Source organism: Periophthalmus magnuspinnatus, chromosome 16, assembly GCF_009829125.3.
Source record: "Periophthalmus magnuspinnatus isolate fPerMag1 chromosome 16, fPerMag1.2.pri, whole genome shotgun sequence".
NCBI lineage: Eukaryota > Metazoa > Chordata > Actinopteri > Gobiiformes > Gobiidae > Periophthalmus > Periophthalmus magnuspinnatus.
The window spans coordinates 31530773-31547868 of NC_047141.1; the positions used below are offsets into that span (position 1 = coordinate 31530773).

The 17096-nt window shown below is 40.6% G+C and overlaps 1 protein-coding gene across 4 annotated transcripts in view; it reads left to right on the plus strand.

The window, feature by feature from the left end:
- pex5 (peroxisomal biogenesis factor 5) overlaps positions 1-16392 on the plus strand; it is a 25054-nt gene extending 8662 nt beyond the window's left edge. For 2 of the 4 annotated variants that reach the window (XM_055227677.1, XM_055227678.1), the window contains exons 5-16: positions 710-853; positions 1783-1867; positions 2907-2994; positions 5237-5359; positions 8097-8180; positions 8363-8482; positions 9965-10108; positions 10445-10515; positions 11142-11363; positions 12147-12312; positions 13101-13258; positions 14248-16392. In XM_055227677.1, the coding sequence (XP_055083652.1) occupies positions 710-853; positions 1783-1867; positions 2907-2994; positions 5237-5359; positions 8097-8180; positions 8363-8482; positions 9965-10108; positions 10445-10515; positions 11142-11363; positions 12147-12312; positions 13101-13258; positions 14248-14494 (1652 nt within the window). In that variant the 3' untranslated portion in view covers positions 14495-16392. Of the gene's footprint in view, positions 1-709; positions 854-1782; positions 1868-2906; positions 2995-5236; positions 5360-6966; positions 7081-8096; positions 8181-8362; positions 8483-9964; positions 10109-10444; positions 10516-11141; positions 11364-12146; positions 12313-13100; positions 13259-14247 lie in introns of all 4 variants that reach the window. The other 2 variants (XM_055227680.1, XM_055227679.1) reach the window with 2 other exon arrangements.
- Positions 16393-17096: the final 704 nt, after the last annotated feature.

Sequence of the window (17096 nt, forward strand, 5' to 3'; positions counted from 1 at the left end):
CGGTGTGATGTCACTGCAAAATATTAAATTATGTATCTAATTTCATATTTTCGTGTACATTATTTCATATTTTTTGCGGATGTAATTTCATATTTTTTGTGTATGTAATTAAATTTGTTTGCGTATGTATTTTAATATTTTTTGCGGATGTAATTTCATATTTTTTGCATCTGTAATTTCACATTTTTTGCAGATGTAATTTCATATTTTTTGCAGATGTAATTTCATATTTTTTTGCGGATGTAATTTTATATTTTTTGCGGATGTAATTTCATTTTTTTTACGGATGTAATTTCACATTATTTGCAGATGTAATTTCATTTTTTTCCGTATGTAATTTCATATTTTTTGCGGATGTAATTTAATATTTTTTGCGTCTGTAATTTCATTTTTTCCGTCTGTAATTTCATATTTTTTGCGTCTGTAATTTCATTTTTTCCGTCTGTAATTTCATATTTTTTGCGGATGTAATTTAATATTTTTTGCGTACGTAATTTCATGTTTTTGCGGATGTAATTTCATATTTTTTGCGGATGTAATTTCATATTTTTTGCGTCTGTAATTTCATTTTTTGCGTCTGTAATTTCATATTTTTTGCGTCTGTAATTTAATATTTTTGCAGATGTAATTTCATATTTTTTGCGTACGTAATTTCATGTTTTGCGTATGTAATTTAATGTAATTTTTTTTTCTTTTGTTCCTGTCGTAGCTCCAGACGTGGCGGCCCTGGCTCTGTCCGGTGACTGGACGGCGGAGTTCCTCTCTGGGTCAGACTCGGCCTCTGCTCCCCTGGTGGCTCTGGGCGATGCTTCTGATGCTGACTGGACCAAAGAGTTCATCGCTGACGCTGCAGGTATTTCCGTCTCCGTCAGTGAAATTTACAACCTCCTCCACGCCGTCATCTATATTTAGACATTAATTTAATGATGTAAGTAGCACATTTAAATGCAACGCTGTGTGAGGGTTATAGTCCTTTAATCCTTTAGTGCATTAATCTGTAGCTATTTTTATAACAATTTACTTCAGACAACTGCAGAAAGAAGAAAACATGGAGTGAGTCGTCTAAAGATTTAAGAGTAAATTATGATTTTAATCTGCGTTTTAAACTGTGGTTGAAGCTCATCGGGGCTAGAGCAGTTATAGCGGCTAATTTAGAGCCGTGTTTCATATTTGGAATTCCGACCGCGAGTATCATAGCAACCAAAGAGCCAATCAGGAGCAGGGAGCGGCCGGTTAGCAACGCTGTCAATCAAACCTGTTGCTAACGCTAACAGGAGTGACCTCGGGGGGGAAAGAAGACGCTTGATTTGTCTTGAGTTACGGACAAAATAGTGAAATAAAAACGCCAGGATCATGTAGAGCGGGTTACTACGAACATTTAAGACCAGAATGACGAGTCTGACAGAAGTAATTACAGAGAGAGAGGATGTTTTTCAATAGAAAGTGAATTGGAGCCAGAGTCGATGGAGCAGGAAGTGCAATGTGATCACTTCCTGTTTGGAACATGGCAGCTAGCAGGTTTAGCTATGTCCATTTACATATAGAGTCTATGGTTTTTACATATAAATACGTTGTTTTTTAGTACGTTTTAGTATTTTTAACTGTTTTTGCGTGAATTTCCGTACAGCTATCGTCTTCTGAGCGCAGATACACGGAGATCTCTAATAGTTCTGACAGTTTTCGCCACGCCCCCTTTTTATTCGACAAATGGATCAGCAGAACGATCCAGAATTTCTCACATTGACCACAGCTTTACTCTCCGTTTTTACCTTTTTGTCCCAGATCCGGGACGCTGGGCGGAGGAGTATCTGGAGCAGTCCGAGGAGAAGCTGTGGCTGGGAGACCTGGGAGACAAGGAGAGCGAGTGGTGAGAATTTTAAGACCATTTTGAACAAGACAAATGATGTTTTCTTCAGAAGCTAAAACCGTAACTTCCTGGCATTAAACTTTTAAGATTTATCGCGTGGGTATATTCATTTTGCACCTTGCACAATCTTTTTATAACGAAGTGTTTGAGTCGTCCGGGAACTTTTATTAAGAGACGGGAGTTGACATCTTGGTGCAATTTTCCATGTATTTGAGCAAATTAGTCCCGCTGCTCGCTGTTCACATTTAATTGGAAAGCGTTTTATTGTCCGATAATCAGGAAGTGCACGTTAGCATGTTTGTAAAGTGGCACTGGCTTCTGAAAGTTGTGAAAAGTGACTGCAAAAAATAGGGAATGTTCTGAATGCATAAGGTAAGTGAGGATTAACTTAGGACCACTGCAAACAGTTTAAAATTAATTATTATTATTTGTCTTTTACGTTTTTAAGACACTCAAAATCAGCAGCTTTTAAAATTTTGTCCAGTTGGTAGAATTTCCAAAAGGACCCGACTGTTACGACTGAGCTCAACTAGGAACAGGGGAAGTAACAAACAATGATGGAAAAATTGTAAAAGTAAAGTTATAATTTATTAAAAAAAGGAATGTTAAAGTAAAAACTAACAAAAAGAGGCTATTAACAGATTAGTTTTTAATGTGTAACTTAAATACAGCAAACAAAACCAAAGCAAAAGACCTGGAGGACTGAGGGATTACACAGATAACAAAAAAAAGGTATAGAAATGAACTTTTACAGCTCTAAAGTTTCCGTATTGCAACAAAAATACCCGGAATCTCTACACATGATAAATATCGAGCCCTAAAATATATAGTTCTGAGCGATAAGTGGATTCAGCGATGATGGAGACAGAATAGACTTTGAACTTTGTGCCAGTTTTGACAGATATTAACCATAAACCATCCACAAAATGTTGAACTGTTTGGATTTACATTACATTACGACACGAAATGACGTAAAAGGAGCAGATTTTACTGTTTTTTTCAGGTTTTCATGTTGTATTTTCTACCTTTTTTCTAACAGGACAAAGGAATACCAAGCAGAAGATTTGAGACAAGCCGCCAACGAACTCGTGGCTAAAGTCGACGACCCCAAATTACAAAACACAGAGGTGAGTTTTCTGCGTGAAAGTATTTTTTTTGTTTACCGTTTCATTTGGCTTTTTTGAGTTGCGGTTCTTTTCGGATACTCAAATTGAGAACATAACTAAAATTGTAACTCTAACCCAATCGATATTCTTATTACAACTCGCATTTTCTTTTTAAAAACTGGGTGTGTTTCAGGGTGCGTTCACACTTTTACTGGTTTAGTCCTGGTTTTAGCCCAGTTTAGTCCTGGTGTAGACTTGTTTTGGTCCTGTTCTAGACTGGGTTTAGTACCTCATTCAGTCCAGTCCCAGTTAAAGCCCTACTGCGTAATTTTTACCCAAGTAATAGACATTCATTTCGGATATATACTGCACTGAAAAGCACAGTGTAAACAGGTTTGCATCTCAACAAAACTGACTCTCCCCCTGCTTTTCTCCATGGAATATCGCAGAGGAAAGGCATAAACGTATCTATCTCCGTGGAGAATGTTCCGAAATGAGGTTTTAACTTTCCAGGGAATCGTGCAGATCATGTGTCACGTTTGGAAAGTTGTGTGGTATATTGTGTGCAAGTGTGAACCAGAGACTGTTTATATAAATAGACACAGCTAACCTGTTAGCCGCCGCGTTCCAAACAGGAAGTGATCATGTCGCACTTGCTGCTCCATCGACTTTGGCTCCAGTTCACTTTCTATTGAAGAACTGTTGCCCCTGTCTCTGTACCTGCTGCTGTCAGACTCTTCATTTTGGTCTTAAATGTTCGTGTTAACCCGCTCTACATGAGGAGAGGTTTCCTGAGACTCGATTTCACACTGAGAATACAAGAAAAATATGATTAATTTCTTGTCACTCTCTCGTCTTTAAGATCTTTACATCATTTGTTTCATGTTTGTGAGTTTGTGACGGGCTCTGCTTTGGAAAACATTTTACAACAAACCTATTTCTAATTTGGTTCAACTGTTTATATAAAGGCACATAGCTAACCTGCCGCCGCCACATTACAAACAGGAAGTGATCATGTCACACTTCCTGCTCCGTCGACTCTGGCTCCAGTTCAGTTTCTATTGATAAACTGTGTCCTCTCTCTGTCTCTGCTGCTTCAGACTCATTTTGGTCTTAAATGTTCAGATTAAACCTCGACATGATCCTGAGGTTTATATTTCACTATTGTGTCTGTGAAGAGAGAGACAGACAGAGAGAGAGACAGACAGAGAGAGACAGACAGAGAGAGACACAGAGAGAGAGAGACAGACAGAGAGAGACAGACAGAGAGAGAGACAGACAGAGAGAGACAGAGAGAGAGAGACAGACAGAGAGAGACAGACAGAGAGAGAGACAGACAGAGAGAGAGACAGACAGAGAGAGAGACAGACAGAGAGAGAGACAGACAGAGAGACAGACAGAGAGAGACAGACAGAGAGAGACAGACAGAGAGAGACAGACAGAGAGAGAGAGACAGACAGAGACAGACAGAGAGAGAGACAGAGAGAGAGACAGACAGAGAGAGAGAGACAGACAGAGAGAGAGAGACAGACAGAGAGAGAGAGACAGACAGAGAGAGAGAGACAGACAGAGAGAGAGAGACAGACAGAGAGAGAGAGACAGACAGAGAGAGAGAGACAGACAGAGAGAGAGAGAGAGACAGAGAGAGAGAGAGAGACAGAGAGAGAGAGAGAGATAGAGAGAGAGAGAGAGACAGAGAGAGAGAGACAGACAGAGAGAGAGAGACAGACAGAGAGAGAGAGAGAGACAGAGTGAGAGAGAGAGAGACAGAGTGAGAGACAGACAGACAGACAGAGAGACAGACAGACAGAAACTTATGTCTGTAAATCAAGATATAAACATTAATAACAGACAAATCAGGCGCCTTTTTTTCCTGAGGTCGCTCCCGTTAGCGTTAGCAACAGGTTTGATTGACAGCGTTGCTAAGCTCCCACTCCTTCCTAAACCAGTGATGCAGGCGAGAAGGGGCGTTACCTTGAACATCCTCGCTCCTGATTGGCTCTTTGGTTGCTATGATACTCGTGATCAGAATTCCAAATATAGAACTCGACTCCAGATTAGCCGCTAAACGTGCTAGCCTCGATTAGCTTCATTTGACTCATTCAGTCCACTTTTTTTTACAGTCTACGGTGTGAACGCACCCTCAAAGCATTTAAATTCCCGTAAATATGCGACCTTTTTTTTGTTCTTCATCTTTTCAAATGGTTCTGTTCACATTCTTCTCTCATGATTTGTGTCTTGTCATTTGTCACTGTGGCTGTAGTTCCTGCGCTTCGTTAGGCAGATTGGGGAGGGCAGTGTGACAGTGGAGAGCAGCACAGACAAACAGCTCACAGATAAAGCTCAGGCCCAGGAGGCTCAGAACTGGGCCTCCAGCTTCAACCAGGTACGGGTCACTGCCCTCACCACCAGGGGGCACGAGGGAGCACACGGGAAAACTGTTGGTTCACTTCCCCTAAAGTTTTTACTCCCCAGGTTTAACTAGAAGCTGCACTGAACAAGAGAACGATTCAGTTAAATGTCCATAAAAACACACTTTTTATGGATTTTGGTGCCACGTCGGTGCATTTTGGAGAAAGCGATCGTGACGAGAGGAGAGAAATATGAAGGATTATGATACAATTAATGAAAATATATTGTTAAAATTGAAATAAATTACAGTTTGCAGATAAGTAAAACGATTCAGCTTTATTTAAACACTGTTCAAAGACGATAAGACGTGAGAAAAATCCAAAAATAAATCAAAAATTGTGATTAATATGAGGAAAACAATTTTGGTTCAATGTATTTTGTCAAGAGAATGATTCAGTAATGTCCAGAAAAATACACTTTTTATGGATTTTGGTGCCATGTCGGTGCATTTTGGAGAAAGCGATCGTGACGAGAGGAGAGAAATATGAAGGATTAAGACACAATTAATGAAAATATATTGATAAAATTGAAATAAATTACAGTTTGCAAATAAGCAGAATGATTCAGCTTTATTTAAATGCTCTGATAAGATGATTAGAGGTGAGAAAAATCCAAAAATAAATCAAAAATTGGGATTAATATGAGAAAAAAATGTTGGTTTAATGAATTTTGTCTTCAGTGTTTGAAGGAAACAAAAGTACAAGTAGTCAAGTGATGTACTTCAGGAAAACACAGATACCTCAAAATTCTACTTAAGTACATTTTACTGTGGATATTTTTTACTTTTGAGAGCAGTATCTGTACTTTCTACTGCTCTACATTTTTAAACAGGACTGAGAAGTAAAAAGTACTTTTCATCTGATTTGAGGGGTTATTTTTACCGTGTTCGAGGAAATATCCAGACTAGTTTTCGAGTTTAAGCTTCGGCTTTGAGCAAAACAACAATAAAGACACAGAATTCATAAGAAAAATGAAGAAATTAATTTGTATTGTTGCTGCTGATCAAAATATGTCTAATTTTTAAAAGCAATATCACTACTTTTAACGCTACGGTGTGACATACTTTTACTTTTTACTCATTTTTAAACAGGTACTTAAATACTGAAATAGATTTTTTTTAATGTGAGTAACTTTTTACCTCTGTATCTGTAGTTTGACTTAAGTAACAAAACTGAGTACTTCATCCAGCGCTCGTTAAGATTCCTGAATCATTTCCTGAACATAAACACTACAGGCTTTTAATTGTCACTTTTTAAATAATAAAAATAGTAAAACTTCTTCCTCCAAAGTCTGAACTCTGCTTTTTACTAACAGATAATTGGCTTGACCTCATTTAAATTTATGTCCGAGCCTTACGATGTTGTGACTTTACTCCCAGGTGCAGCTTTGAGTTGAATATTTCCCATTTTCTGACCTGCTCTTGAACGTGCCGTGTCATTTCACCCGTTTAACCATCCGTCTGCTCTCGTCCTGCCGCTTTTAAACTGCTCCCACTTTATCCGTCCCACAAACGCCCCCCCCCCCCAACTTCACCAAACCCGCCCACCCCGCTCCACTACTCCCTACACCTCGCCATTGTAGTTCCTGGTCCAAACAGGAGGGGGCAGTCTTCCTCTTGAGCCTCCAGAGAGGGACCAGACCGTTGAGAAAGCTAAAGCTAAACAGGCAGAGAAGTGGGCAAAGGTCGTCAGGCAGGTAGGACCCTCCAGGCGAGATAAAGCATGACTCAGAATACAAAATTAACGTGTGATCTGTAACTTACTTTTCTGTTTTTTCCTCAGTAACGTCAAAAATATTACTTTTTGAAACTTAAACGTGCACTACGGAACTTTTCTACATGCTCGCCCTCAAACCTGACCGTCCAGAGCCACACGCCGTAACAAAACTTTACAAAAACGAGCGGGTCTGGAGCCGTTTCCCGTTTCCCGGATGCCAGAGGGTGTGATTGACAGGTGGATTAACCAATCAGAGACACGCATGGGCCGCTATGGTAAAAACAAGAAGCGATTTAGGAGAAAAAAAACGTCACAAAAAACTGAGAAACAAGTCAAAGAAGTTGGATTTCTTTCTGAACGATCTGCAAATTTTTGACACATAATGCAAATTACCTCGACCTTGAATGTTCCACAGTACAGCATTAAGCGTATTTAACTTGTCTTTAATTCAGTCTATTCCCGGGGTTTTTATAACTACAGTTTTCTTCTTGTGAGTGGGGTTGCCTCTCCACAGATCTCACCTGTAATTTAGCTTCTTGGAATCACCTGTTTGTCTCCCTGAACATGAATAATGCAAAGGTTTAAAGCCAGACTGCGGTGCTTTCTCGGCAAAGCAACAACATCTCCGCAGAGACGAGCAGCGTGGCATTCCCTCTCCACTAGAAATGTTCCGTAATGCACCTTTAAATGTTACTTTTAGTATTTTGCAGTGACAGAGTGGAGACTTTTTTTTTTTTTTTTAGCTTTTTTTTGTTTCGTTTGGAGAGTAATTCCAGAGGTTTTTGAATTAAAAACTGGGTCAAAACCTACAGTTATGAGTAAAAAAACAAGTAAAAATGTAAAAAAAAAGGACATATCATTTCATTTTCATTGCTTTCTGTTCACGCCCTTGTAAACGTAACCGAGTGAATCTATTTCGATCCAGAAGCGACGTTCTTATTTCTTATCGACCGGACCCCGGACACTGGCTCATGTTTCCTGTTTCTATGTGATCAGGTTTCTGAAGAGTCGGCAGAGGCCTGGGTGGACGAGTTTGCGACAGCGGGGCCGGATTTCCAACAGGCCAAAGCAGCGGTCGAGGTGAAAAAAACAACAACTTTATGTATAATGTAATATCACAATGTCTAAGCGAGGGAATGATCATCTTTAGCACTGGATAAAAACGTCTACAGTCCACTCCAGTGCTGTGTTCTGTTGCTGTTTATGTCACATTAACTTGATTTTTTGTACTAAACCTCGTGTATTTGATGTTTTTTTCTCAGAGTGATGTGGATTTCTGGGAGAAGCTGCAGGAGGAGTGGGAGGAAATGGCCAAGAGAGACGCAGAGAGCCATCCCTGGTTGTCGGATTTCGATCAGCTCCTCAGCTCCTCCTACGACAAGGTGACGTCTCTATTTTTGGGACAGAAAACTGTAAAAATGAGCCTGAAAAAGGGCGGGTTTAAATGGTGTTAAAAGCAGCTGTGTTCACGCCATAGACTGTACGTTTTTACATTAGAAAACTGTGTCCTCTCTGTAACTGCTGCTGTCAGACTCGTCATTTTGGTCTTAAATGTTCTACCAACTGAGCCACTGCCGCTGCTGTTTTAGAAGATTTTATTACAACTATGAGACTTGGCGACTGCTCATAAATACACACAAAAAACTGCAAAACTTTATGTCCAAAACTAATTGAATTACACTAGTTTTTTATGGCAGTTCATTAAATAAATGATGGGACTCAAACTGTAATGTCGTTGAATCCAGTCCAACCTCTGACTGTGAAAAGATGCATTTAATTTTACTGAGAAATAATAATAATACATTTTATTTATATATATCGCTTTTCAAGACACTCAAAGACACTTAAATAATTCTTCTTGAAATAATTCAGCTGGAGCTTTCTGCTGCTCGAGTGCACGGAGCAAAAGACAAAAACATTTGTGCTGGACGAAAATCCAGATCTGAATATATTATCTGTTTTGTTTTGTTTTGTTTTTTTTCTCCGGATGCTTTTATCAAACTGTGTATTCAATCAAGATACACAATATGTGAACGTTCAGCTCAGCTCTGTTTGTGTGGAACATAATACGTACAATGCCGTTTCTTTTTCTTTTGCAGTTACTGTATAGAAGGAATTCAAACTTGGATGGGATTATTTTTTATTATTTTACAACTTTTTTTAATAATCCCTGTAAGTCATTATTTTGTATATTTATTATTATTATTATTACATTTTATTATTATTATATATTTTTTTTATTATTATTATTATTATTATTATTATTATTATTATTATTACATTTTATTATTATTATTACATTTTTATTATTATTATTATTATTATTATTACATTTTATTATTATATTTATATTTTTTATCCTTATTTTGTTTTTTGTTTTTTTGTATATGCCGTCAAAAGGGGATCTGGGGTAAAACAGGTGGAGGTTTGAGGCTTAAAAAGGAATAAAAATGTAATCAAACTGTAACTTGTATAACTGCAGATGATATCAACACCTGATTAAAAAAATGTATCTCAAAAAAAAAATAAACGATGGGACTAGAAAACACAAATGTTCAACTTTACTGACGCATGCAAATGTTCATCTTGTGGCTAAAATCTTTGGGTTTTATTAGTAGTTTTTGAGGTTGTCGGGAGAAAATGTTGGTTTATTTATGCTTAAATATTCAAGCTTGTGTCAGTTTTTGTGTCATGTGGAAAGGTCCAACAATTACAGAGATATTCATGTCAAAATATCTGCAATTTCAACAGATTTCACCAAAAAAACCTGCTTTCTATCTCTATTTTGCACCACACAGATTCTTTATTATATTTTGACGTCACATAAACGCAGTGTTCGTGAAGTGTATCGCTTTTGTGTTCAGGGATACCAGTTTGAAGAAGACAATCCGTATTTATCACACCCAGACCCTTTGTCAGAGGGAGTAAAAAGGATGGAGGCCGGAGACATACCTGGAGCCGTCCGCTTTTTTGAGAGCGCAGTGCAGAAAGAACCGGACAATCAGCTGGTGAGGACTGTGACGAAAGTGTTAAAGGTTCTATATTATGCAAAAAAATGGACTCTTGTGAGCTTTAAGTCGTGTTATAATGCTGCTACCTCCTCAAAAACAGACCTGGAGTTGTTTTGTTTTGTTCGCACGTGTCTGCATAACCCAGCTTTATTACTTTGTCTATATTTTGTGAGTTAATCGTGTGTGAATAAAACAAAAAAAACACAACTCCAGGTCCGTTTGTGACGAGGAAACGACATTAGAACATCAGAAAACAGCGTAACATCGACCCTTTAAATGCTTAAGTCGTATAATTGACTCTGCTTTTTATATTTCTGTTTGTTTTATCGACAGGCTTGGCAATATCTGGGGACGTGTCAAGCTGAGAACGAGCAAGAGTTTGCGGCCATCAGCGCCCTCCGCAGGTGAGGGAAGGGCGATACAAGTGCGAGCAACCCCAGCGTGGCACTATTGATGTTTTAAACTAAGATCTTTGCCACGGTTTAAAGTATTTCCTCTTCAAAAACATAAAGGGCATGTTTGAGTTTAGTGGGTCAAACGTGGCTCCACTGGGGGTCCGATTTGGTCAGCGGGGGGTGTAAGAAGTATCTGTTTTGAGTTAATCTTGTGCTTAAAAAGACTGTGAGGAGATGAAAGGGATGACACCGAGTAATTCCAAGTGTTTTACAGAATCAAAAAGACATTAAAATCACAATATAACAAATCAGAACATAAATAATCATAAAATTAACATTAAAATAGAAGAAAAGAGCCGTTTCAGTCACATGCACAGCTAAACACGACCGTTTTGAGCCTGGATGGTCAAAAAAACGGCCTGTCTCACATTTTCAGGACACTTTTTTATCATAAATTTCTTTGCAAACAAATGTTTTATATGGAAAATCGTCTGGGCACCGCTGATCTGAGCTGTAAAATGCGAAAAAGTCTCTCCGAAGAGTCATTCAAAACCCTGGATAACTCACAATGTCGGGCTTTCAGTGGTTTTACAATCATGAATAATTCTTTTACTGTATTTTGTGCTCGTGTTTAGGTGTATTGAGTTGAAGAACGACAACCTGACGGCTCTCATGGCTCTGGCCGTGAGCTTCACAAACGAGTCTCTCCATAAACAGGCCTGTGAGACTCTGAGGGACTGGCTCAAACACAACCCCAAATACAGAGCCGTTTGGGACCAGAGCGAACAAGAGCAGCAGAAGAACGGAGCCAGAGACAAGGGCAAAGAGAGGGAGAGGTTTGGCTCGCTGCTGCCAGAGTGAGTGTCTGATTCAGAGCTGGACATGAGTTTTACTGTGGTTAAAACGTGAAAGACAAAACTAGTTCATTTGCAGTGGTCCAAAGTTATTCCTCACTTTCCTAATGTATTCCTAGTATTCTAAATGTGCAGTGATGAGTTTATAAGCACTTTTCTGTACTTTACTTTACTACGTTTGACGCAGCAGCACAAACCAACGCTGTCATAGGAGCAGCTGATACAATCTGTCTGCACTGAGGCGAGAAAGGACAGTGAAATGGTTTTGAAAAAATGACAGTAGAGTGTTTATTGCAACCATTCATTCTTAAGTTAAGAAAATTGTGACCGACCCGGACTCTCACTGACTGGGAGAGGCCGGGGACGTAGAGGCCGGGGACGTAGAGGCCGGGGACGTAGAGGCCGGGGACGTAGAGGCCGGGGACGGAGAGGCCGGGGACGGAGAGGCCGGGGACGGAGAGGCCGGGGACGGAGAGGCCGGGGACGGAGAGGCCGGGGACTGAGAGGCCGGGGACGTAGAGGCCGGGGACGTAGAGGCCGGGGACGGAGAGGCCGGGGACGGAGAGGCCGGGGACGGAGAGGCCAGGGGACGGAGAGGCCCGGGGACTGAGAGGCCCGGGGACGGAGAGGCCCGGGACGGAGAGGCCGGGGACGGAGAGGCCGGGGACTGAGAGCCCGGGGACTATTTTTTTTAATGTTTCAAGTTAAAGTCAAATGTTTTATGAAAAAATTGCAGCATTAAATTAAAATAAAACCTGATTTGTTTCGCCTCTGCCTCCTCCTCAGGTCCCTGTTTACGGAGGTGCAGTCCTTGTACCTCCAGGCGGCGAACTCTGACCCCTCGGAGGTCGACCCTCAGCTGCAGTGTGGCCTCGGAGTCCTGTTCAACCTGAGCGGAGAATACGACAAAGCTGTGGACTGTTTCAGCGCCGCTCTGTCTGTCACTCCACAGGTCAGAGCAGCATCACCGACACGAGAGTCTGTCAGGGGGAAAAAGCTCGATCGCTTCTGTTTCTTTTGCTTTTTATTTTCTGCTTTTGAAATTAAGATTCAGATCAGAGTATAGATTCTGAACACGTCCCAGAACATTAGACCATCCTCTGAAATACATTCCTCCTTCTTCTTAAATCCAAGTCTAAGCTCCAGGGTAAGAAAGTTTTACAATAATCCACATAGAGACATGATAAATTATAACGTAACTTTTCTTATCAGGAGTCTATACTTTTCCTGGCATGTTCCACAGAATGGTATTAAACCTATTTATCTTTACATTTACCGTACTTAATTACAGTTTTTGATTGATGGAACAAAACTTTTCGTACATTTCTATTTGTTATATTAAAGACCCATTGTGTTTGTGTCTATTCTATGGCTATAATCTATGACACTCGTGGATAATTGTTAAACTTTGCACAATTTAAATCACAATATTCATCTAAAAACGACTTAATAAAAGAAAGAAGTTCGCACGTGGCCGTAAACGTCATTAGAGCAAGGGACTGTGGAGCTGTCAGACCCTCCTATGATAAATGAACAAAGGAAATACAGAGCAGTGGAGGTGAAAACGGGGGTTAATCAGCAAAATGGCGTCTTGAAAATTAGCGATTTAAAGATTAAACTCAAACGTGAATCACTCCAAAAACAACTTCAAGAGGCTAAACGAGAGGGAAACGACTATAACACTCTCTGAAAAGTTGATTTGAGCAGCTCTGAGTTAATCTTAAACTAACTATTTTCCAGGACTACCTCTTGTGGAATAAACTGGGAGCGACTCTTGCCAACGGGAGCCGCTCGGAGGAGGCCGTGGCCGCGTACAGACGAGCGCTCGAGCTGCAGCCGGGATTCGTCCGCAGTCGCTACAACCTGGGAATCAGCTGCGTGAATCTGGGAGCGCACAGGTACGTTTTTTTCACCGTGAGCAGCTGGAATCATCGGCAAGTTTAAGAAAAAAATAAAAAGGTTAAAGACGCTTGTGAGCAGAAGACAAGGCGAGAGATGCATTCATACCTACACATCAACATATCATAAACTATAAGCTAAACTGGGGCTAAACTGGGGCTAAACTGGGGCTAAACTGGGGCTAAACTGGGGCTAGACCAGACCAAGCCAGGACCACATCAACATATCATAAACTAAACTAAAGTGGGGCTAAAGTGGGGCTAAAGTGGGGCTAAAGTGGGGCTAAAGTGGGGCTAAAGTGGGGCTAAAGTGGGGCTAAAGTGGGGCTAAAGTGGGGCTAAAGTGGGGCTAAAGTGGGGCTAAAGTGGGGCTAAACTGGGGCTAAACTGGGGCTAAACTGGGGCTAAACTGGGGCTAGACCTGACCAAGCCAGGACCAAGCCAGGACCAAGCCAGGACCAAGCCAGGACCAAGCCAGGACCAAGCCAGGACCAAGCCAGGACCAAGCCAGGACCAAGCCAGGACCAAGCCAGGACCAAGCCAGGACCAAGCCAGGACCAAGCCAGGACCAAGCCAGGACCAAGCCAGGACCAAGCCAGGACCAAGCCAGGACCAAGCCAGGACCAAGCCAGGACCAAGCCAGGACCAAGCCAGGTTTTTTTTTACTGTGAGCAGCTGGAATCATCACCAAATTTAAGAAAAAAATAAAAAGCTCCTAACTTGCGAAAAGGTTAAAGGGTAACTATGATGTTTCCTTATGATGATATAGTGTTTTTGAGTTTGGTTTGATGATGATGTTTATGTTGAGAGCGGGATTTGGACGGGATCTGAACCACTAACCTTCAGATCAGAGGAGAAACGTGTTCAAACTCACCTCCCAAGACTTCGTACAAAAATAAGAGATGAAAAATTTATCTGAGAACACAAAAATACTGTAATGAATATAATCAGACTGTGTTAAGTTTTATCCTTTGAATCTTTATTTTCAGAGAAGCCGTGGAGCACTTCCTGGAGGCTCTTTCGCTCCAGAGACAGGCGGCGGGCGACGGGGCCAGAGCCGCTCGGGGCCCGGGCGTGGCCGCGGCCGCCCTCATGTCCGACAACATCTGGTCCACTCTACGCATGGCCCTAAGCATGATGGGAGAAAGCTCGCTGTACGGAGCGGCGGATCGGAGGGACTTGGACACTCTGCTCGTTCACTTCTGTCAGAGAGAGGTGGAGGGAGCCCCCGAATGAGGACGACGGAGGGGCGGGACAATCGAGTGCGAATGCGTTTTATTCAACGGGAGATGTTTGGGTACTCGGCCAGAAGCAGGGGGAGTGTGAAGGTTTGGAGCAGAAGGAAGGACTGGACCTGGGGACGGGACAAGACGGGACGAGACGTGGGCGACGGGACGAGACGTGGGCGACGGGACGAGACGTGGGCGACCGGGACGAGACCTGGGGGATCGGGACCTATCATATTTAACTATGAACTAAACTGGGACTAAACTGGGACTACATTTTCTCAAACTTGAAAAGGCTAGAGATGCATTCAAACTTAGACACACAGCATATCCAAACTGAGACTAAACTGGGACTAAACCAGGACTTACTCCCGGGACTAGACCAGGACTAAACTAAGACTAGACCGGGACTAAACTAAGACTAGACCGGGACTAAACTAAGACTAGACCAGAACTAAACTAAGACTAGACCAGGACTAAACTAAGACTAGGCCAGGACTAAACTAAGACTAGACCAGGACTAAACTAAGACTAGACCAGGACTAAACTAAGACTAGACCAGGACTAAACTGCTCTAACCAGGAGAAGTGACAAGGCTAGAGATGCATTCATACATCAATATATCATAAACTATAAACTAAACTGGGGCTAAACTGGGGCTAAACTGGGACTAAACTGGGACTAAACTGGGACTAAACTGGGACTAAACTGGGGCTAAACTGGGGCTAAACTGGGGCTAAACTGGGGCTAAACTGGGGCTAAACTGGGGCTAAACCGGGGCTAAACCGGGACTAGACCGAAATTAATCTGGGACTAAACCAGGACTAAACCAGGACTAAACCAGGACTAAACCAGGACTAAACCAGGACTAAACCAGGACTAAACCAGGACTAAATGTTCTTAAACTTGGACAACTGAACACAAAAGGGATGCATTCATATTTACACCTACAGCAAATCTAAACTGAGACTAAACTGGGATTAAATCAGGACTTTATCTCGGGACGAGACCGGGACGAGACCGGGACGAGACCGGGACGAGACTGGGACGAGACCGGGACGAGACCGGGACGAGACCGGGACGAGACCGGGACGAGACCGGGACGAGACCGGGACTAAACTGAGCTCAAACTGGGACAAGTGAGTACCGTCTTGTGCTTTTGAGCAGAAGAAAAACAAATTTTTCAAGTTTATTTTCACTAAACTGGGACTAAAACAGGACTAGGACAGGACCAAACTGAGTCTACGTCGGGACTGAAGGAGCTCACACCAGGACAAGTGTGAACACGGCTTAAATCTTGTGCAAAGTGAAAAACTGGGACTCACTGTGATCATAAGTTTTGTGTTTGGTCTCCCCTCGGATCGTCGCACAACTGGCTTAAAGTTCATTTTAACTGTTTCCTCCATGAAGAAAGTAAACGAAATGAACTAAAAACTCAGTAATTAAGTTTGTGGTTAACGACAAAACTGACAGACGCCCGCCCTCTTTTCTCTGACGGTAAGTACAATATTGTTGCTGGAGAGATTGATACAGCTGTAAATCGATGATGCAAAGACACTAATGACGACACTCTAGTTGAAATAGTCTGAACATTTCCAAGTTTACGAATTTGTTTTCCTAATTATTTCAGCCAAAACCAGACTGTTATTGATTCAAATATGTGGCTACGTTTAATTTATATGTTTTGGGATGAAAATGCAATGTGTTACTATGTTAAAGTAATGGTTTTGTAATTAATAATTAGGCCTCCAGATTTTTCATATGGCTCTTGTAAAGCTTTTCGCTTCTTTATCATTTTATGCGATGATGTGTATTGTTGTAACAACTCGCTGCACTATTGTTTTCAGGCCGTTTCTGTCCTGATAACGATGTTTATTATACTATTCAGCAATAAAATGTTGATTCAAATGTGTTTTTGTTTTTTTATTTAAACATGGTGTTATTTTAAATGGTCCAAGTAGCTGCAATGGGGAAATTTCAATGTTGCAACAGGAAAATGCGAAAACGGCAAGTAGAAAGGCATAAAAATAAAAATTTAACAAACTACAACTTTATATAGGCCTATGGAAAATAAACAGCTAAAATGTTTTTGTTTGTTTTTTTTTGTTTGGTTTTTTGTAGTAGTTTATTTAGTCAGTGTTTATTTTCCATAGGCTTATAATAAAAAAGTATGTTTATTTTATTTTATTATTGTACATTAAAAAAAAAAACTGCAAAAAAATTGTATTTTATTTACAATTTATTTTTTTCAGTGTTTAATTTCCATAGGCTGATGATGATGATGATGATGATGATGATGATGATGATGAAAATAATAATGATAATGTTTATTTTATTATATTACTGTACATAAAAAACTGCTAAAAAAAACCCCACTTATTTTAGCAGTTTAATCAGTGTTTATTTTCCATAGCCCAATAATAATAATACATGTTTATTTGATTGTATTACTGTACATAAAAAAATGCAAAAAACCCCACAAACTTATTTTAGCAGTTTATTTATTCAGTGTTTATTACCATAGGCCTATATTGATAATAATAATATATGTTTATTTTATAATATTACAGCACATAAAAAACTAAAACGGTACAAAACGGTTAATGTCGTTA